The 21,560-nt window shown below is 42.3% G+C and overlaps 2 protein-coding genes across 5 annotated transcripts in view; one reads left to right on the forward strand and one right to left on the reverse strand.

Moving 5' to 3' along the window:
* Positions 1 to 21,560, forward strand: part of SLC17A5 (solute carrier family 17 member 5) — a 60,076-nt gene that overhangs the window by 29,231 nt on the left and 9,285 nt on the right. For all 4 annotated transcript variants that reach the window (XM_009205537.4, NM_001168942.1, XM_009205534.4 and 1 more), the window contains 3 exon segments: positions 2,311 to 2,469; positions 8,819 to 8,951; positions 14,051 to 14,198. In XM_009205537.4, coding sequence (XP_009203801.1) covers positions 2,311 to 2,469; positions 8,819 to 8,951; positions 14,051 to 14,198 — 440 coding nt within the window.
* LOC108585259 (40S ribosomal protein S27-like) lies at positions 5,506 to 5,974 on the reverse strand (the record flags this gene model as incomplete). Its single annotated transcript, XM_017957445.3, has 1 exon — positions 5,506 to 5,974. A coding segment is annotated over one exon (270 nt), but the record flags the coding sequence as incomplete, so codon positions are not given.

Here is a 21,560-nt window from a genome sequence, read left to right on the forward strand (position 1 = left end):
TTAAAGGGAGCAATGTGTTTGACTATATTATAGTTAATGATCTGTCATTATTTGCTTGGTGAAGTAGCTGACAAAGGACTCAAGAAAAATGGCAGCTCGGCCAGGTACGGTGGCTCACGCCTGTAATCCCAGCACTTTCGGATGCTGAGGCGGGCAGATCACAAGGTCAGGAGATTGAGACCATCCTGGCTAACACGGTGAAACCCTGCCTCTACTAAAAATACAAAATATTTGCCGGACATGGTGGCACATGCCTGCGATTCCAGCTACTCGGGAGGCTGAGGCAGGAGAATCACTTGAACCCAGGAGATGGAGGTTGCAGTGAGCCAAAATTGCACCACTACAATCCAGTCTGAGCAACAGAGCGAGACTCCATCTCAAAAATAAAAAAATAAATAAAAATAAATAAAAGACACTTAAAATAAATGCACTTATGCTGGGGGCAGTGGCTCACACCCGTAATCCCAGAACTTTGGGAGACTGAGGCAGGCAGATCACTTCAGGTCAGGAGTTCGAAACCAGCCTGGCCAACATGGTGAAACCCCCCGCTCTACTAAAATACAAAAATGAGCCAGATGTGGTGGTGCATACCTGTAATCGCAGCTACTTGTGGGGCTGAGGCCGGAGAATAGCTTGAACCCGGGAAGCAGAGGTTGCAGTGAGCTGAGATTGTACCACTGCATTCCAGCCTGGGCAATAGAGCAAGATTCCATCTCAAAAAAAAAAAAAAATACATAGGCGAGGTGCAGTGACTCGCGCCTGTAATCCCAACACTTTGGGAGACCGAGGCGGGCAGATCACCTGAGGTCAGGAGTTCGAGACCAGCCTGGCCAACATATTGAAACCCGTCTCTACTAAAAATACAAAAATTAGTCAGACATGGTGGCACATGCCCATAGTCCCAGCTACTCGGGAGGCTGAGGCAGGAGAATTCGGCTTGAACTGGGAGGCAGAAGTTGCAGTGAGCCGAGAACATGCCACTGCCCTCCAGCCTGGGTGACAGAGCAAGTCTCTCTAAAATAAATAAAATAAAATAGTACTTAAACTGCAATATGCTATAATACTCTTGAGGGCGAGCAAACAAGTGAGGATGCCATTATTAACCCCTGTGAATTGGGGGACTCCTATGATTTGTGATCACCTGACATACTCCAGGGCCAACATATTTATTAAATATTAATAGAGTGTTTTTTTATTTTTAGAATAAAAATGAGTACAAATAGAAATAAATAGAAATATGTCTTTCCTCACCCCAGCAGATCATCTTGCACACCCCCATGGTGCTTTTACCCTGCTTTAAAGACCACTACTGCATATGACTGCTTACAGAAACCTTGTATTGCCTAATTCTTATAAATCATTTCAATTGAATAAAGATTGGATAATTAAACATGACTTCTAACAGGACCTTCCAATCTCTTTCCTTTACCCTTATGCCAACCTCTGAATTTGCTATGAAACTATATTTTAGGAACAGAGAATTCAGGCCGGGCACAGTGGCTCACGCCTGTAATCCGAGCACTTTGGGTCGGATCACTTGCAGTCAGGAGTTCAAGAACAGCCTAACCAACATGGCGAAACCCCGTTTCTACTAAAAATGCAAAAATTAGCCAGGCGTGATGGCACATACCTGTGATCCCAACTACTCAGGAGGCTGAGGCAGGAGAATCACTTGAACCCGGGAGGCAGAGGTTGCAGTGAGCCGAGATTGTGCCATTGCACTCCAGCCTGGGCAACAAGAGCAAAACTCGGTCTCAAAAAAGAAAAAAAAAGAAAAAAAAGGAAGAGAGAGAGAGAGAAAGAGAGAAATCAATGCTGCAGGTGACTTCTGACATTCATAAGGAATGTTTAAGGTTGACATTATAGCTCTATGAATACATTTTTACTTTTTCCTGTAATCTGAATCATGGACTGTCTAGTTAATATATTTTTTTTAAAAATCAAACAACTGAATATTTATCATGTATTTTGCTATTTAATATTTCAAAGGAGTTGTTTTTTTTAATTATACTTTAAGTTCTAGGGTACATGTGCATAACGTGCAGGTTTGTTACATATGTATACTTGTGCCATGTTGGTGTGCTGCACCCATCAACTCGTCAGCACCCATCAACTCGTCATTTACATCAGGTATAACTCCCAATGCAATCCCTCCCCCGTGCCCCCTTCAAAGGAGTTGATTTAAAAATTTGGAGTTTACTAATTAAGGTGATATTCTGTATGAATTCTGGATAGAGTTTTAGCTGATATGGTACAGATCTAAGCATTAACATAGCTGTAGTTTATCCTAATCATTCCTGTTTTCTTCAGCTTTCTTCACAGAAGTCAGTGCCATGGGTACCCATTTTAAAATCCCTGCCACTTTGGGCTATTGTAGTTGCACACTTTTCTTACAACTGGACTTTTTATACTTTATTGACATTATTGCCTACGTATATGAAGGAGATCCTAAGGTTCAATATTCAAGAGGTAAGAAAAATCATCTGCTTCTTATATATGCTTCTTTTATATATATATTATAAGACCATACACAGAATTTGTTATCATCTATATAAAATGAAGTTATTTTGTATCTTCCATTTTATTCTGCTGTCCTAAATTTTAGAGATTCTTATACATCAAAGGACTATCAAGAAAGTGAAAACCCACTGAATGGGAGAAAGCATTTATAAATCAAACATCTGATAAGGGTCTAGTATCCAGATATATTAAGAATTCTTACAATTCAATAATAAAAAGAGAACTCAGTTTTTAAAATGGGCAAAGGACTTGAATACAAATACACATTTCTCGAAAGATATACAGATGGCCAATAAGCACATGTAAGGATGCCTGATATCAGGCCAGGTGGAGTGGCTCACACCTGTAATCCTACCACTTTGGGAGTTCGAGGCAGGTGGATCACTTGAGGCCAGGCATTTGAGACCAGACTGGGCAACATGGTGAAACCCTGTCTCTGTTAAAAATACAAAAAAGGCCAGGCACGGTGGCTCACGCCTATAATCCCAGCACTTTGGGAGGCCGAGGCAGGCGGATCACCTGAGGTCAGGAGTTCGAGACCAGCCTGACCAACATGGAGAAACCCCGTCTCTACTAAAAATACAAAATTAGCCAGGCATGGTAGTGCATGCCTGTCATCACAGCTACTCGGGAGGCTGAGACAGGAGAATTGCTTGAACCTGGGAAGCGGAAGTTGTGGTAACCCGAGATCGAGCCATCGCACTCCAGCCTGGGCAACAAGAGTGAAACTCCATCTCAAAAAAATAATAATAATAAAATACAAAAATAATCCCAGCACTTTGGAAGGCTGAGGCGGAAGGACTGCTTGAGCCCAGGAGTTCCGAGACCAGACTGGATAATACAGCAAAACCGTCTCTACTAAAAATACAAGAAAAAATTAACCGGGCATGGTGGCATACGCCTATAATCCCAGCTACTAGGGAGGCTGAGGCACGAGAATCTCTTGAACCCAGCAGACGAAGGTTGCAGTGAGCTGAGATCATGCCCCTGCACTCCAGCCTGGACAGCAGAACAAGACTCTGTCCCAGGAAAAAAAAAAAAAAAAAAAAACTAACAAGGCTGACTGCACAGCCTTACTGGCTACATGGACTTACCAGCTTTAAAAACTTAAAGTGAATCCTCAGTCACTCACATTCCAAAGAATACTGTAAACATTGGCCTGGCTATGTGGACCAAACCTTAAAACTTCAGACAGCTAAGCTGTGAAGAACTCCTGTGTCTACTTCTGAAAAACAAGGTCACGCTATAGAAATATATCCACAAATTGCACTGACAGAAGTTAAATTGAAACTAGGCTTTGGCAATATCATGGGATGGATTCATTGTGAGCAACCTTATTTTTCCCAAGTTCTCTGTTAACAGAGCCTGATTATAATCTACTACCACATTTCAACTATAAAGTGGGGCTAATTTTTAAAAAAGAAAAAAATAAAATAAATAATATACTACTACAGTGTTTAATTGCATTCCACTGTGCATTGAAAGGTTAATTTGGTAATTATCATTGAGGTAAAACTGAGATCCACAGGAAGATTAAAAATAGCAAATCCAGCCAGGCCCGGTGGCTCACACCTGTAATCCTAGCACTTCGGGAGGCCGAAGTGGGCGGATCACTTGAGGTCAGTAGTTCGAGGCCAACCTGGCCAACGTGGTGAAACCCCATCTCTACTAAAAATATAAAAATTAGCCAGGCATGGTGGCAGGTGCTTGTAGTCCTAGCTACTCAGGAGGCTGAGGCAGGAGAATCGCTGGAACTCAGGAGGCAGAGGTTGCAGTGAGCCAAGACTGAGCCTCTGCATTCCAGCCTGGGCAACAGAGCAAGACTCCCATCTGAAAAAAAAAAAAAATAGCAAATTCTCAAAATCATATTAACAAAATCTCTTATTTTACTTATGAAGTATATTTAAAGATTACTACACTGATGTTTCTATTTGACATTTTCCAGGAAGAACTATGTATGGAAGAAATAAAATATCAATAGCTGGCCAGTAATTAACGTTGTGTACTTTAAAATAAGGATCTTTTATCTTGCATTCATAGACAAAAAGGTATTATCTTAATTAAAATTAAAAGAAATGTAAATATAGGACCTTTTTTCAGTCTGTAAAATAAAAAGAAATGTGAATAGAGTTTGAAAATAATTCTATAGTTACATAGTCTATTTTTTAATGGATTTTTTTCTTGAAAATCAATATATTATATTCATGAAATGACCTGGGTGTTTTTGTTTTTGTTTTTTTTAAATAGTAGAGATGAGGTCTCCCATTGTTGTCCAGGTTGGTTTCATACTCCTGAGCTCAAATGAAACTCCTGCCTCAGCCTCCCAAAGTGTTGGGATTACAGACATGAGCCACCCTGCCCGGCCATCAAATGGCCTTTGTTCAAAATAAAGCTTGCTTTGAGAAGCATGGTGCAGGCATGCCTCCTTTTATTGCACTATGCTTTATTATACTCTGCAAATATTGTATTTTTTATGAATTAAAGATTTGTGCTTACCCTGCATGGAGCAAATGTGTTAGCACCATTTTTCCAACAGCATGTTCTCACTTCAGGGCTCTTGATCTTTGATGTTAATGTTGTAATTGTTTGGGGGCACCATAATCCTTCCCCATATAAGATGGCAAACTTAATAAATGTTGAGTGTCTTCTGACAGCTCCACCAACCAGCCATCACCCAATGTCTTTGCTTCTCCTTGAGCTTGCCTATTCCCTGAGATACAACAATATTGAAATTAAGCTAGTTAATAACCCTACAGTGGCCGGGCATGGTGGCTCATGCACCTAGCACTTTGGGAAGCCGAGGTGGGCGGATTGCCTGAGTTCGAGAGTTCGAGACCAGCCTGAGCAACACAGTGAAATCCCATCTCTACTAAAATACGAAAGAAATTAGCCGGGCGTGGCAGCTCGTGCCTGTAGTCCCAGCACCTCAGGAGGCTGAGGCAAGAGAGTTCCTTGAACCCGGGAGGCAGAAGTTGCAGTGAGCTGAGATCGCACCACTGCACTCCAGCCTGGGTGGCAGAGCAAGACTCCATCTCTACAAAAAGATAAAATAAATAACCCTACAGTGGCCTGCAAGTATTCAAGTGAAAGCAAGAGTCCCATATCTCTCTCATTTTTTTTAAATCTTTTATCTAAAATGTGTTATATTGAGATGGTTTTCCACTCATCTTGATTCACAGTGCTCTTAGTGCTGCTTCCTCCTGAAGGAACATCCTTCCATAAGCCTTGCTTTTTCTCCTGTAGGCTGGCAGAGGACAATGGAACACCCAACACACAAAACTACTGTTTGTGCATGAGTAAAGAGCATGGTGATTTTATAGCGTCCTGGGCACTTCACATCCACGAAGTAGGAATTGGTGCTCTGCACCAGGCATTTCTTCTTGTGTTTCCTCTTCTCCTCTTCTGGAGAGGGATGCAGGAGATTTTTTGCAAGAAGTGTGTTCTCGTGGATAGGTTGTCACCACTGGAAACTCATTTTATTTTATTTTATTTTATTTTATTTTATTTTATTTTAAGACTGAGTTTTGCTCTGTCGCCCAGGCTGGAGTTCAGTGGTGCAACCTCAGCTCACTGCAACCTCCACCTCCCGGGTTCAGGCGATTCTCCTGTCTCAGCCTCCCAAGTACCTGGGATTTCAGGTGTGTGCCACCACACCCAGCTAAATTTTTTATTTTTGTAGAGACAGAGTTATAGCATGTTGGCCAGGCTGGTCTCAAAGTCCTGACCTCAAGTGATCCCTTTGCCTTGGCCTTCCAAAGTGCTGGGATTACAGGCGTGAGCCACCGCGCCTGCAAAAAAATTGGAATCAATTTTTTTAAATAAATGAATACAAAGGACCATATCCTTGAAGAGAAACTGTGGAAGGTGCCTATGGAATGTATAAATGCTGAAGACTTTAGTGTATTTAGGTTGTTGCCCAAGCTGGAGTGCAGTGGCACAGTCTTGGCTCACTGAAACTTCCACCTCCCGGGTTCAAGCGATTCTCCTGCCTCAGCCTCCCAAGTAGCTGGGATTACAGGCATCCACTACCACGCCTAATTTTTGTATTATTAGTAGAGATGAGGTTTCACCATGTTGGCCAAGCTGGTCTCAAACTCCTGACCTTAGGTGATCTGCCTGCCTTGGCCTCCCAAAGTGCTGGGATTACAGGCGTGAGCCACCGTGCCCAGCCAGGAGTTTTTAACATTGCAACTTGAAGTGGAAAAATTCAGTAACTGTGAAGAATTACAACCTTATCCCACCAGGAAACAAAATCAAAATCAGAAAATTCACTTCTCTGATTTACTACAGCTTATTCTTTTTTTAAGGAATAGTAGGAGTACTAATATTTTGAAACCATTTATTCTTATACAGGATTTTGCCACAAATAATGATAGATGTGATCCCACTATGCAGAAGTCTAAATGGAATGAAGTTTTTTTATTGTTTTTGGTTTTCTTTTCTTTTTGAGACAGAGTCTTGCTCTGTCACCCAAGCTGGACTGCACCAGGCAATCTTGGCTCACTGCAACCTCTACCTCCCAAGTTCAAGCGATTCTCCTGCCTCAGCCTCCTAAGTAGCCGGGATTACAGTCATGTATCACAATGCCCAGCTAATTTTTTGTTTTTTAGTAGACACAGGGTTTCACCATGTTGGCCAGGCTGGTTTTGAGCCCCTGTCCTCAAGTGATTCTCCCTCTACAGCCTCCCAAAGTGCTGGAATTACACGCATGAGCCACCGTGCCCAGACAACCTTTATTTTATGTATTTATTTATTTATTTTTGAAAGGAAGTAGAATAGGGGGTGCTTGGTGATTGGACGTGAAATATGAGGAAAAAGAAACCATCAAGAAAGACTCTCAGAAGCTGGGCATAGTGGTTCATCCCTGTAATCCCAGCACTTTGGGAGGCTGAGGCGGCCAGATCACTTGATGTCAGAAGTTCGAGATCAGCCTGGCCAACATGGCAAAACCCAATCTCTACAAAAAATACAAATTAGCCGAGCATAGTGACACACGCCTGTAATCCCAGCTACTCAGGAGGCTGAAGCAGGAGAATTGCTTGAACCCGGAAGGCAGAGGTTGCAATGAGCCGAGATCACCGCACTGCACTCCAGCCTGGGCAACAGAGCAAGACTCTGTCTCAAAAAAAAAAAAAAAAAAAAGACTCTCTGGTGCTGTTAAAAATAAATGTGCGTGTGTGTGTGTGTGTGTGTGTAGTAGATAAACATGTAATGCACTTTTCAGTTATGGTTTTACTTGGCACTGATCTTTTAAAAGCAAAATGTGGCCTAGGTTCTTTAATAGATAAATTGTAAGAAAAAAATGAATGGAAGGGAATTTACAGATTTAAAGAGACATAAAAGACAAATGAAAAAATTTTTAATGGCCAAGACTAAACTGAAGTGTCTAGGGATGTACATTTGGGTGATGTAACTATAAATAAAAGTGAGTACGCGATTACTATACACCAAAACAAGGTTAATGTTTATTTGAGGGGGGAGGAAGGGAGCTGTGATAGCACTAGGAGCGTAAAGGGTCTTCTGGCAAGGCTGGCAATGTTCTATTTCTTGACCTAGATGGTCATTAGAATGACTCATGAGGCCAGGCGCAGTGGCTCACACCTGTAATCCCACCACTTTGGGAGGCCAAGGCGGATGGATCACAAGGTCAGGAGTTCAAGACCAGCCTGGCCAAGACAGTGAAACTCCATCTCTAATAAAAATACAAAAATTAGCCAGGTGTGGTGGCAGACGCCTGTAACCCCAGCTACTCGGGAGGCAGAGGCAGGAGAATCCCTTGAACCCAGGAGGCAGAGGTTGCAGTGAGCTGAGATCGCACCCCTGTACTCCAGCCTGAGCGAGAGTAAGACTCTGTCTCAAAAAAAAAAAAAAGAATGATTCATTAAGCTATATGACTTATGTGGTTTTCTGCATCTGTGTTTTATCGTAAAAAATATTTTTAAAAAATAAATGAGAATGGAAGATGAAAATGTTCAGTAGGGAGAATCCATAGGCTAACAGGAAGGCTTATCTTCTCCCACAACCCAAATCCCAGAGAAACAGTCAAGATTACTCGAAGCAGACAGGATTATGGCAAGCCTTATTTCCCTCTGAGACAGACTCTTAGGGACTGCCTTGGACTGAACCCCATAATCCTTCTGAAAGCCAGACTTATTTGCTGTAATTATATAAAAAACTTAACAACATATTGCTATGCATTTCCTTTGCTTTCAAGTGGTGGTCACTGGCTGTGATGAATGTGTATGTTTTGTTTTTTCCTCTCACCATAATTAATCCTGTATCTTCTTATTCCTTCCAGAATGGGTTTTTATCTTCATTGCCTTATTTAGGCTCTTGGTTATGTATGATCCTGTCTGGTCAAGCTGCTGACAACTTAAGGGCAAAATGGAATTTTTCAACTTTATGTGTTCGCAGAATTTTTAGCCTTATAGGTAAGCGAAACAAATCAGGTTTTGTTTTGGTTTACAGTTATTTACCATGTTTACAGTTATTGGAGATAGGAAAACAAAGTGTGTTTCCCACTTTTGCACACAGTTAACACAATGCTTAACACAGAACACTTCGCTCTGATCACCAAAATGTTTATGTGGATTTCTCCCTACACATAACCAGTTCTGCAGTGGACACTAGCGAGGTGTCCTGCAATTCAGTTCTGACACAGTCCAGCTGGAGGTAGCATCACATCCTACAGGTTGAGGGCTCCGTTCTTCAGATACCAATCACAAGTCCCAGCTTGTGACCTCTGCTTCTGACTGACCGGCTATAAATCAGGGTTCCCATGACTCTCTTGTCAGGTTCAGCTAATCTGCTAGAGCATCTCACAGAACTCAGAGAAACACTTTATTTATGTTTACCCACTTATTATAAAGGGTATTACAAAGGATATAGATGAGCAGCCAGATGGAAAGCTGCATAGGGCAACATATGTGGGACCGAATAGGGAGTTTTCATGCCCTCTCCTGGAACACCACCCTCCAAGAACCCCGACGTCAAAAGTTCATCCAAACCGTGTCCTTTTTAGTTTGTATGGAGACTTCATTAAGTGAGCGTGATTGATTAAATCATTGGCCATTGGTGACTGACTCACCCTTCAACCCCTCTCCCCTCTCTGGAGTTTGGGGGTGGTGCCAAAAGTCTCAGACCTCTAATCCAGCCACCATCCTGAAGCTGTATGGGGACCCCCAACCACCAGTTGTCTCGTTAGCATACAAAAGATACTGTTACCACTCCAGAAATTCCCAAAGTTTTAGGAGCTGTGTGCCAAAAACCAGGGGCAGAGACCAAATATATATTTCTTTTTTAAAACAATGTTTTAATAGAAATGGGGTCTTGCTATGTTGCCCAGTCTGGCCTTGAATTCCTGGCCTCAAGAGATCTTCCTGCCTCAGCATCCCAAAATGTTGGGATTACAGACATGAGCCACCACACTGGCCATATTTCTTTTCTTTTCTTTTTTTTCTTTTTTTTTTTTTTTTTTTTTGACAGGGGATCACCCTTAGCCCAGGCTAGAGTGTGGTGGCATGATCTTAACTCACTGCAGCCTCAACTTCCTCAGCCTCAGGTGATCCTCCCACTTCAGCCTCCTGAGTAGCTAGGACTACAGGCATGCACCACCATACCCAGCTAATTTTTAAATTTTTACTAAAGACAGAGTTTCAACATGTTGTCCAGGCTGGTCTGTAACTCCTAAATTCAAGCTATCTGCCTGTCTTGGCCTCCCAAAGTGCTGGGACTACAGGAGTGAGCCACCACACCCAGCCCCAGCCATTTTGTTTAATTTTTTTCTTTAATGGGACAAGGCCTCGCTTTATTGCCCACATTGGCCTTGAACTCCTGGCCTTAAACAATCCTGCTGCTTCAGCCTCCCAAAGTGCTAGGATTACAGGTGTGAGCCACCACGCCCAGCCCCCAGCCATATTTTTTTTAATCACAATGTCACAACAGTTCAAGACAAAATAAAAATGATAATATTAGCCATTTATTTTGTTCACATAACAAAACACTACGATGCATTTAAATGCATTTCTTTACAATATGTTTCTTTTTGAATCATACATTTTGAGGATTAAGGTTTATAATATTTGCCGGGCGCAGTGGCTCATGCCTGTAATCCTAGCACTTTAGGAGGCTGAGGCAAGCAGATCACAAGGTCAGGAGTTCAAGACCAGGTTTCACATGGTGAAACCCCATCTACTAAAAATACAAAAATCAGCCGGGTGTGGTGGTGAGTGCCTGTAATCCCAGCTACTTGGGAGGCTAAAGCAGGAGAATTGCTTGAACCCAGGAGGCAGAGATTGCAGTGAGCTATCACACCACTGCACTCCAGCCTGGGCAACAGAGTGAGATCCTGTCTCAAAAAAAAAAAAAAAAAAAGATTTATAATATCCTATTATCTCCACCATTGCTTATAATTATTTTTAAAATGGCTTGCTGTGCCAAACATCACCCCTCACAATTTTGTAAATCACTGTGCTTTCAGCTCAGACTTTGCAATGAAGTTTTTATATCAACTTTAGACAAGGTGTAATGAAAGAATTTTTAAGCCTCCATCCCTTTTCTAAGTGAATTCATTTTAAGTTTCAATCCAAAAATATTTACTAGCATTATTATATCAAATAAGGAGCTATAAATCAAATAACTCAAACCATAAATAATCATGTGGTTCAGACTCTACTTTCAGAAAGGTAATTTTTTTTTTTTTTTTGAGACAGGGTCTTGCTCTGTTGCCCAGGATGGACAACCATGGCTCACTGCAGCCTCAACCTCCTAGGCTCAAGCAATTCTCCCATCTCAGCCTCCTGAGCAGCTGGGACTACATACGGGTCACGACACAGCATCCGGCTAATTATTTTTTATTTTTTATAGAGACATAGTTTTACCATGTTGCTCAGGTTACTCACAAATTCCTCGGCTCAAGCAGTCCTCCCACCTCAACCTCCCAAAGTGCTGGAATTACAGGCGTGAGCCACTGTGCCCGGCCTAGAAAGATAACTTTTAAATCTATGTAATTAGTTGGGCGTGATGGTATGTATCTGTAGTTCCAGCTACTCCAGAGGCTAAGGTGAGAAAATTTCTTGAGCCTAGTTGTTTGAGGCTGCAGAGAGCTATGATCACAACACTGCACTCCAACCTAGGCAACAGAGCAATACCCTGTCTCTAAAAATAGTTAGAAAAAATTGTACATAAAAATAAAACTATCTAAGACAATCATTTAACTTTTTTAAGGTCCCCAGTAGAGACCCTGGAAGTCTCGGTGACTATTCTTCAGTAATTACATAATAAAAAGACTCTGGCTGGGCTCGGTGGCTCTTGCCTGTAATCCCAGCACTTTGGGAGGTGGAGGTGGGCGGATACTTGAGGTCAGGAGTTCGAAACCAGGCTGGCTAACATGGTGAAACCCCATCTCTACTAAAAATACAAAAATTAGCCTGGTGTGGTGGTGTGTGGCTGTAATCCCAGCTACTCAGGAAGCTGAGGCAGGAGAATTGCTTGAACCCAGAGGCAGAGGTTGCAGTGAGCCAAGATTGTGCCACTGCACTCCAGTCTGGGCAAAAAGAGTGGAAAAAAAAATTAGCCAGGCATGGTGGCACACGCCTGTAATCCCAGCTACTCAGGAGGCTGAGGCACAAGACTTGCTTGAACCTGGGAGGCGGAGGTTGCAGTGAGCTGAGATTGCGCCATTGCACTCCAGCCTGGGTAACAGAATGAGAGCCTATTTAAAATAAATAAATAAAGGAAATGAAATGAAATTAAATCAGACATGGTGGTGTGCACCTGTTGTGCCAGCTACTCAAGAAGCCAAGGCAGAGGATCACTTGAGCCTGGAAAGTCAAGGCTGCAGTAAGCCATGATCGTTCCACTGCACTCCAGCCTGATGACAGAGTGAGACCCTGTCTCAAAAAAACAAGAAAATAAATAAATAACAAATTTAATTGAAATTTTTTTTAAAAGTTCCTCAGTTGCAGTATATACAAATACAACATTTCCATCATCACAGAGAGCTATTGGATAGCACTGCTATAGACACAGAAAAACTGACAGCCCACTCATTAAGTCCCTTGTTGTATTTTACGCTTAACTGCCTGTAATGACCAATGTGTATTCTTATCTGTTGTTAATACTAGGGAGGATTCCTGCAGATTATGTGGGGAAGAAAAAAAAAACCAAAGCCAGGCGTGATGGCCCACACCTGTAATCCTGGCACTTTGGGAGGCCAAGGTGGGGGGATCACTTGAGGTCAGGAGTTTCAGAACAGCCTGGCCAACATGGTGAAATACCGGCTCTACTAAAAATACAAAAATTAGCTGGGTGTGGTGGCCCAGGCCTGTAATTCCAGCTATTCAGGAGGCTGAGGCAGGAGAATCACTTGAACCCGGGAGGCGGAGGTGGCAGTAAGCCCAGATCGCGCCACTACACTCCAGCTTGGGCGACAGAGCAAGACTCCATCTCAAAAAAAAAAAAGAGAGAGAGAGAGGGAGAGAGAATGAAGACAGAGATTTTTAAAAATCTTTTTAAGACACAAGGTCTCTAGCCAGGTGCGGTAGCTTACGCCTGTAATCCCAGCACTTTGGGAGGCCGAGGCATGCAGATCACGAGGTCAGGAGATTGCGACCGTCCTGGCTAACGTGGTGAAACCTCATCTCTACCAAAAATAAAAAAACAAAATTAGCCAGGCATGGTGGCAGGTGCCTGTAGTCCCAGCTACTCGGGAGGCTGAGGTGGGAGAATGGCATGAACCTGGGAGGTGGAGCTTGCAGTGAGACGAGATCATGCCACTGCTCTCCAGCCTGGGGGACAGAGCAAGACTCCGTCTCAAAAAAAAAAAGAGACAAGGTCTTGCTCTGACAACCCAGGCTGGAGTGCAGTGGTGCCATCATAGCTCACTGTAACCTTGAACTTCTGGGCGCAAGCAATCCTCCCGCCTCAGCCTCCTGAGCAGCCAGGACTACAGGTGTGCACCACCATGCCTGGTGAATTTTGTTTTTAATATTTCGTAGAGACAGGGTTTTGCTGTGTTGCCCAGACTGGCCTCAAACTCCTGGCCTCAAGTGATTCTCCCACCTCAGCCTCCTAAAGTGCTGAGATTACAGGGGTGAGCTGCCCCACCCAGGCAAGATGGAGTCTTTTTCTAACCTCATCCAATAGAGTCTATTATTTAGCTTATCTCCTTTGGTTATATGTATTTTAAATCACATTCTGTTGTCAGCTATTGCTTCTCTCTAGAAACGTATTTTTAAGTTGTTCTTGTCTCGTTCTTCTCTAACACCATGGAATTTTAGCTGAGTTTTGGCCACACGTAGATTTAATAACATTGCATAATGAGATTTTCCTTTTATAGTATATTAATTGTATTACGCCCATGTTTTCCAGCAGTTTTGTTTTGTTTTTCCATGAAATTTGTTAGTCTTCCAGGCAATATAGTGTTTCTACAGTAGGTGGCAGCAATTTCAAATTTCAGACTTAAACCATATGAAGGCAGAGCAAATATTAATGCTGGGTATTTTTCCCTTTTATAACTTTTTAACTCTAGGAATGATTGGACCTGCAGTATTCCTGGTAGCTGCTGGCTTCATTGGCTGTGATTATTCTTTGGCCGTTGCTTTCCTAACTATATCAACAACACTGGGAGGCTTTTGCTCTTCTGGATTTAGCATTAACCATCTGGATATTGCTCCTTCGTGAGTACTAATATAAAGATTTGCTGTGATTGACTTTAAATTGTATTTTTAAAAATCCTGATAAAAGGCCAGACGCGGTGACTCACGCCTGTAATCCCACCACTTTGGGAGGCCAAGGCGGGCGGATCACCTGAGGTCAGGAGTTTGAGACCAACCTGGTCAACATGGCGAAGCCCTATCTCTACTAAAAATACAAAAATTAGCCAGGCATGGTGGCGGGCACCTGTAATCCCAGCTACTCAGGAGGCTGAGGCAGGAGAATCGCGTGAACCCGGGAGGCAGAAGTTGCAGTGAGCCGAGATCGCATCATTGTACTTCAGCCTGGACAACAAGAGCAAGACTCCGTCTAAAGAAAAAAAAAAAAAACAAAACCCTGATAAAATAGATATAACATAAAACTTAACATTTTTAAGTATACAGTTCTGTGGCATTCAGTGTTCACATTGTTACATAACTAGCACCACCAACAATCTGTAGAACAATTTCATCTTCTCAACAGAAACCGTACCCATTACACACTATCTCCCATTTCTCCCTTTTCCCAGGCCCTGACAACCAATATTCTGCTTTCTGCCTCTATGGATTTTACTACTATAGGAATGACTTTAAATTCTTTACAAGATTTTAATTTACATAATAATTAAAGCACGATGTTGTTTCTAAATTTAAACTTTTAACTGTCATCACCTCTGTCCACAGTGCTCTCATTAGAACATTGCAGTAACTCATTATAACTGTGTCTGTTCACCCAGCTAGACGGAACTCTGTGAAGGCAGAAACTCCCTTATTGTCCTCAGGGCTCACCATAGCACTTGGCATGCAGTAGGCATTTTGTCAGATGAATGAATGTCAAAGAGTAGACCAATTGATTTGTCTAACTGTATTACCTATGTGCAAATATATTTGTGTAGCACTTGATAGTTTACACATCACTTTCATAAACACTATCCATTTTAACCTTAAAGCATGCCTATGAAGTATTTTTGCCCTATTTGAATGCTAAAGAAACTTAAGAGAAGTGATTTATCTTACAGCACACAACTAATATAATAAATGATAGAGCCAAAACTTGAACCTAAAATTTTTACTTTTAAGCCCAAAATTCTTTCTACAGCTACCTCTCTGGAAACATTCTTTGAGCCACATACTTCTAGAACCATTTTGTGCCAATTGACAAGGTAAATAAGGGAGCTGTGTAAATATTTTAACCCAAAAGTTTTAATACACTTTATTTGTAAAAATAATGGATATGAATTTATTTTGGAGAAAAGACAGATGGACTCTTACACTCTTTTCACTACCTCAAAATCTTCACACCCGGACTGCTACAGAATCTTCTGATTTCTATGAATCCTCAGCCTCCTATCCCTTCAATAAATACTCTTAAGATAAACTCCACTCTGTCACCCAGGCTAGAGTGCAGTGATGCCATTGTAGTTCACTGTAGCCTTGAACTCCTGGGATCAAGTAATCCTTCCTGCTCAGCCTCCTGAGTTGCTGGGACTACAGGCACACATCACCATGCCTGGTTCATTTTTCAAAAAATACTTTGTGGAGATGGGGTCTCCCTGTCTTGTCCAGGGTGGTCTCAGTCTCCTGGCCTCAAGTGATCTTCCCACCTCAGCCCCCGAAAAGTGCTAGGATTACAGGCGTGAGCCACAGCGCCTGGCCAAGACTTGAGGTTTTGTCAAGCCTAGAGTTGACGAACAGTCAAAGGGATATGGGAATTGAGAGTTCGAGAAATAGTTCTAGGCTATGTTATCACTTAGGATGTTTTTAGTTGAAGTATAGAAATTCTAACTCAAACTGGGCTGAACAGCATAATCTATTGATTCACTTCATTGTATCCAGAGATAATAGGCTTCAGGCAAGAGCTGATATCCAGCTGCCTACTAATATCACCATAGATTGTTTCTTTCTCACTCTCTGTCTTTTACAGTAGTAGTTTTATCCTAAGACTGGGTCTGCTTATAGAATCACACAATGAAATGATTGCCAGCAACAATCAGGACTACATGCTTCTTTTTTTTTTTTTTTTTTTTTTTTTTTTTTGAGACGGAGTCTCGCGCTGTGTCACCCAGGCTGGAGTGCAGTGGCGCGATCTCGGCTCACTGCAAGCTCCGCCTCCCAGGTTCAGGCCATTCTCCTGCCTCAGCCTCCGAGTAGCTGGGACTACAGGCGCCCGCCACCACGCCCGGCTAGTTTTTTGTATTTTTAGTAGAGACGGGGTTTCACCATGTTAGCCAGGATGGTCTCGATCTCCTGACCTCGTGATCCGCCCGCCTCCGCCTCCCAAAGTGCTGGGATTACAGGCTTGAGCCACCGCGCCCGGCCGACTACATGCTTCTTCATTCACATCAAACAGAAAGAAAAAGATCTTTTCCTCTCTCAACCATGGAAATAAGTCCTGGGCTTCATTTTGGTTGACCCAAACTGAGTCACATGAACCAACCCCAATGGCCAAGAGAATGTCATGTGACTTTAGGAAAATCAGCACCTACCCCAAAAGTTAGAGGTCAAAGGGTCAGTGCCCCTCAGACGTCATTATTGCTACACAGATGGAGGTGGAGAGTGGGAATGGATGCTGAGGAATCCATCGGTAACCTCCACTATAACACATGAAGATGTGAATAAACATGAGTCATTTTTGAGCCAGGCACGGTGGCTCACGCCTGTAATCCCAACACTTTGGGAGGCTGAGGCGGGTGGATCACCTGAGGTCAGGAGTTCGAGATCAGCCTGGCCAACATGATGAAACCTTGTCTCTACTAAAAATACAAAAATTAGCTGGGCATGGTAGCACACACCTATAATCCTAGCTACTCAGGAGGCTGAGGCAGGAGAATTGCTTGAACCTGGGAGGTGGAGTTTGCTGTGAGCCGAGATTGCGCCACTGTGCTCCAGCCTGGGTGACAAAGTGAGACTCCATCTCAAAAAAAAAAAAAATTATAAGGAACATAAAATTGGTTCAGCAGCCATCCAGCCAGAAGAAGGTGGTAAGTCACCCACTCCATTTAATAAATCTGAAAGGTAGCTTAGGATTCATCAGGTTCCTGAAGTCTTGTCAGAATCTCTGGAATCTGATGAGGGCCCCCAACCCTGCTCTCTTGAACTGGCAATGAAAGAAAATTGGATCATCGGATAAAAATTGGAGCTCTGATTGGCCAGGTGCAATGGCTCATGCCTGTTATCCCATCATTTTGGGAGACCAAGGCGGGCAGATCACCTGAGGTCAGGAGTTCAAGACCAGCCTGGCCAACATGGTGAAACTGTGTCTCTACTAAAAATACAAAATTAGCTAGGTGGGGTGGTAGGACCTGTAATCCCAGCTACTTGGAAGGATGAGGCAGAAAAGCACTTGAACCTGGGAGGTGGAGGTTGCGGTGAGCCATGGCACTCCAGCCTGGGTGATAAGAGTGAAACTCCATCTCAAAAAAAAGAAAGAAAATTAGCACTATTGTCAAAGGATGAAAATAGAAAAAAAAAAACCAAATATCCATGGTACCTACCTAGTAAGATCATTGTGAAGATTAAATAGAGCACACACAGAACACTTTGCTCCTAATGCAATAAATGTATTTGCATATAATGCAATAAATGTAATTGTTTTCTGGCTAACTTTGAGTCAGGTGTGGTGACCAGGGTTACAGATCAATCCAAGTAAAATATTAAAGTGATGATTGATGTGCTTTCAGAAAGGAAAATGCTGACCACTAAAGAGCCACCACTGGGTCACTAAGAGCCAAAATGGCAAAACGGTCTAATTTCTCAGTGTAATTTTTAGCCTAATAGAATAAAGAAAATATAGTAGATTTGATATGTCAGGACTTCAGCCAGGTCTCCTATGATAGATACCCTTTTGGACAAGGTGGAGAAAGATGAATTGGATGTACAATTAGATAAATTTGTCACTACTAAATTTCAGTGTAATAGCATGCTGACTAACGGATCTAGTCATTTGAGAAACACTGTGCCAGGCACTGTACCAGATGTTGAAGACACAAACATGAAAGTAACATGATTCCTGCTGGCATCTGTGTAAGCTTAAGCTGGCCTGGAGGATGGTGCTTCATGTCATGAAGTATAATGCTGGACAGGCAGCAGGTGGAATCCTGTGCCTGAGCTTCAAGCATCAGGTGGATGGTTGAAGTCTACATCTTAAAGACCCAGGTCCCACCCTGAAATCTTATGAGTCTTATAAGCCAAAAAAGACATTTATCTAGATATTATAAGAAGCTAAACAGTTTTAGTAACATAAATGATGCCAGCAAATAGTTGTAGCAGTTAGGAGGATGGTAAGCAAGTGCCTTTATGCTTCAGATAATGAGGACTGCTGTACTTGCTCTCAGCTGACTGAGACACAACTATTCAAATGGAAGTAGGCCAGGCGTGGCGGCTCACGCCTGTAATCCCCGCACTTTGGGAGGCTGAGGCGGGTGGATCGTTTGAGGTCAGGAGCTCCAGACCAGCCTGGCCAACATGGTGAAACCCCATCTCTACTAAAACTAAAAAATTATCTAGGTGTGGTGGTGGGCAACTATAATTCCAGCTACTCAGGAAGCTGAAGCATGAGAATTGCTTGAACCCGGTAGTTCGGAGGTTGCAGTGAGCAGAGATTGCGCTACTGCACTCCAGCCTGGGCTACAGAGCAAACCTCAGTCTCAAAAAAATAAAATAAATAAATAAATCTCATCAAAGTCAAAAGTATTATTATTATTTGTTGTTTGTTTCGTTTTGTTTTTGAGACGGAGTTTCGCTCTTGTTGCCCAGGCTGGAGTGCAATGCTGCGATCTCGGCTCACCACAACCTCCGCCTCTTGGGTTCAGCCCAAAATCGAAATTATTTATCTCCCTTAGAGAGTGTGTGTGTGTGTGTGTGTGTTTAAACCTTGCAGTTCTAGCTCAAAGGATAACTTTCTTATATTTTGATTCAGCTCTTCAGATGAGCTTTTTAGTTTCTCTTTTCCAACTGGGATTTCTTGGTTCAAAGCACACCAGTTATTTCTAGTTGCCGGAGTCTTGGCTACATGGCTACGTATCTTATTGGGGGTTACATATCTTACGTTTTTCATAGTTGGGCCCATTCAGTGTAACACTCTACGAGTTAGAACAGGAGCATTCGAGGACCATAAACAAGCATTCAACACCAGGGCTTGTGGTGAAAAGTGAAGCATGAGAAAATTTATCTTTCCTACAGATTGGGTTCAGTGATTACTGTTTTTTTTGTTTTGTTTTGTTTTTTTAACAAGGTAGCATTGTAGATTATAACATTATAGTATTAAGTACTGATTCAGAATCAGACAAATTGGGTGACATTTTATGGGTTTTTTTCATCTGTAAAATGAAGATAATCCAGCTGGTTGCAGTGGCTCTCACCTGTAATCCCAAGACTTTGGAAGGCCAAGGTAGGATGATCACTTGGACCCAGCAGTTCAAGACCTGGCTGGGCAATATAGCAAGACCCCATCTCTAAAAAAATTAATAAAATTTTAAAATTTAAAAAATAAAATGAAAATAATCGTACCTCATGGGGTTGATTTTATAATTAAAATGATATAATATGATATATAAAACCCTTATAAACATGTCTGATATAAGGTTTTCCAATAAAAAGTAAATAGATACAAGGTTTTCCAATAAATAATATTCCTATTAACATATAAATGTGTACTTGGATTTTATAGGCCTTTACTTCTATAGACTGAAATAGAGATTTTATTTTATTAATTTATTATTTTTTGAGACAGGGTCACCCCCTGTCACCCAGGCTGGAGTGCAGTAGCAAGATCATGGCTCACTGCAGTCTAAAGCAATCCTCCTGCAATCCTCCCACCTCAGCCTCCTGAGTAGCGGGTCTACAGCATGAGCCACCACACCCAGCTAATTTTTGTGTGTGTTTTTTTATTTTTTGTAGAGAGAGGGTTTTACCATGTTGCCCAGGCTGGTCTCAAACTCCTGGGCTCAAGCAATTCACCCACCTCGGCCTCCCAAAATGCTGGGATTACAGGCATGCACCACCACACCTGGCCCCAAAATAGAGATTTTTCTATGGTAATTTTGTTGCCCGGATTCATGGGAATTAGATAGATTTTCAGCTATTAATTCCAATAGTATTCCAACAGCACAGACTCCAGACTGAGTCCATACAACTTGTTTTCTTCCAAGTAGTCATCAATCTTTCATGGCCTGTCCTGGCCAAGTGAAATATAAGTACTTGAATGAGCTTCTTGTTGCTGACATTTAGAATTTCACGGCATTCGTCTGCACTTAATATCTGTCACTGGAAAGGCTGGCAGCATTGCAGTTGACTCCTCTTACTGCCAAGGTGTTAATGGTTTAAAAAGAAAAAAAAAAAAAGAGAGGCTCTGCCAAGTTTGGTTAATTTAGATACACTCCCTAAAGGGGATAAGCCAAAAAGATCTGTGCCTCATGGTTTTGTTATAGTGCTGTGTGTATGCACAAGTCTTGAACATAAAACTTTGTGATCTTTATACATAACCAAACTAGTTAAGCAGAATTTTTTTTAACTGAACTCCTCCACCACCTTTAAGTGTTTTTTTTTATTTGTTTGTTTGTTTTACCAAAAACATTAAACCTAAATCTAATGAACGCCCTAGGATTTAGAGTCTAGAAACTATCAGTGTACAGGAAATACAGGAGGTATAAAATTATGCAAAACGATACCTAAGAGATACAATCTTCACAGTCCAGAATTCATGAATATATACAGGACAAACATCCTAGTAAAGAGACAGCAATTTTAGGCCGGGTGCAGTGGTTACACCTATAATCCCAGCACTATGGAAGGCCGAGGTGGGCGGATCACCTGAGGTCAGGAGTTCGAGACCAGCCTGACCAACATGGTGAAACCCCGTTTCTACTAAAAATACAAAATTACCCAGGTATGGTGGTGCATGCCTGTAATCCCAGCTACTCAGGAGGCTGAGGCAGGAGAATCACTTGAACCGGGGAGGTGGAAGTTGCAGTGAGCTGAGATCATGCCATTGCACTCCAATCTGGGCAACAAAAGCGAAACTCTGTCTCCAAAAAAAAAAAGAGGCAGCAATTTAAAAAATGAATGATTGGGCCAGGTACAGTGGCTCACACCTGTAATCCCAGCACTTTGGGAGGCTGAGGCAGGTGGATCACCTGAGATCAGGAGTTCAAGACCAGCCTGACCCACATGGCACGCGCGTGTAGTCCCAGCTACTCAGGAAGCTGAAACAGAAGAATCACTTGAACCCGGGAGGCAGAGGTTGCAATGAGCCGAGAATGCGCCACTGTACTCCAGCCTGGGCAACAGAGACTCCATCTCAAAAAAAAAGCAAATTAATGGAACAAGTAAATTGTATGTTTTATATGA

Source organism: Papio anubis, chromosome 6 (assembly GCF_008728515.1).
Source record: "Papio anubis isolate 15944 chromosome 6, Panubis1.0, whole genome shotgun sequence".
NCBI classification, from domain to species: Eukaryota; Metazoa; Chordata; class Mammalia; order Primates; family Cercopithecidae; genus Papio; species Papio anubis.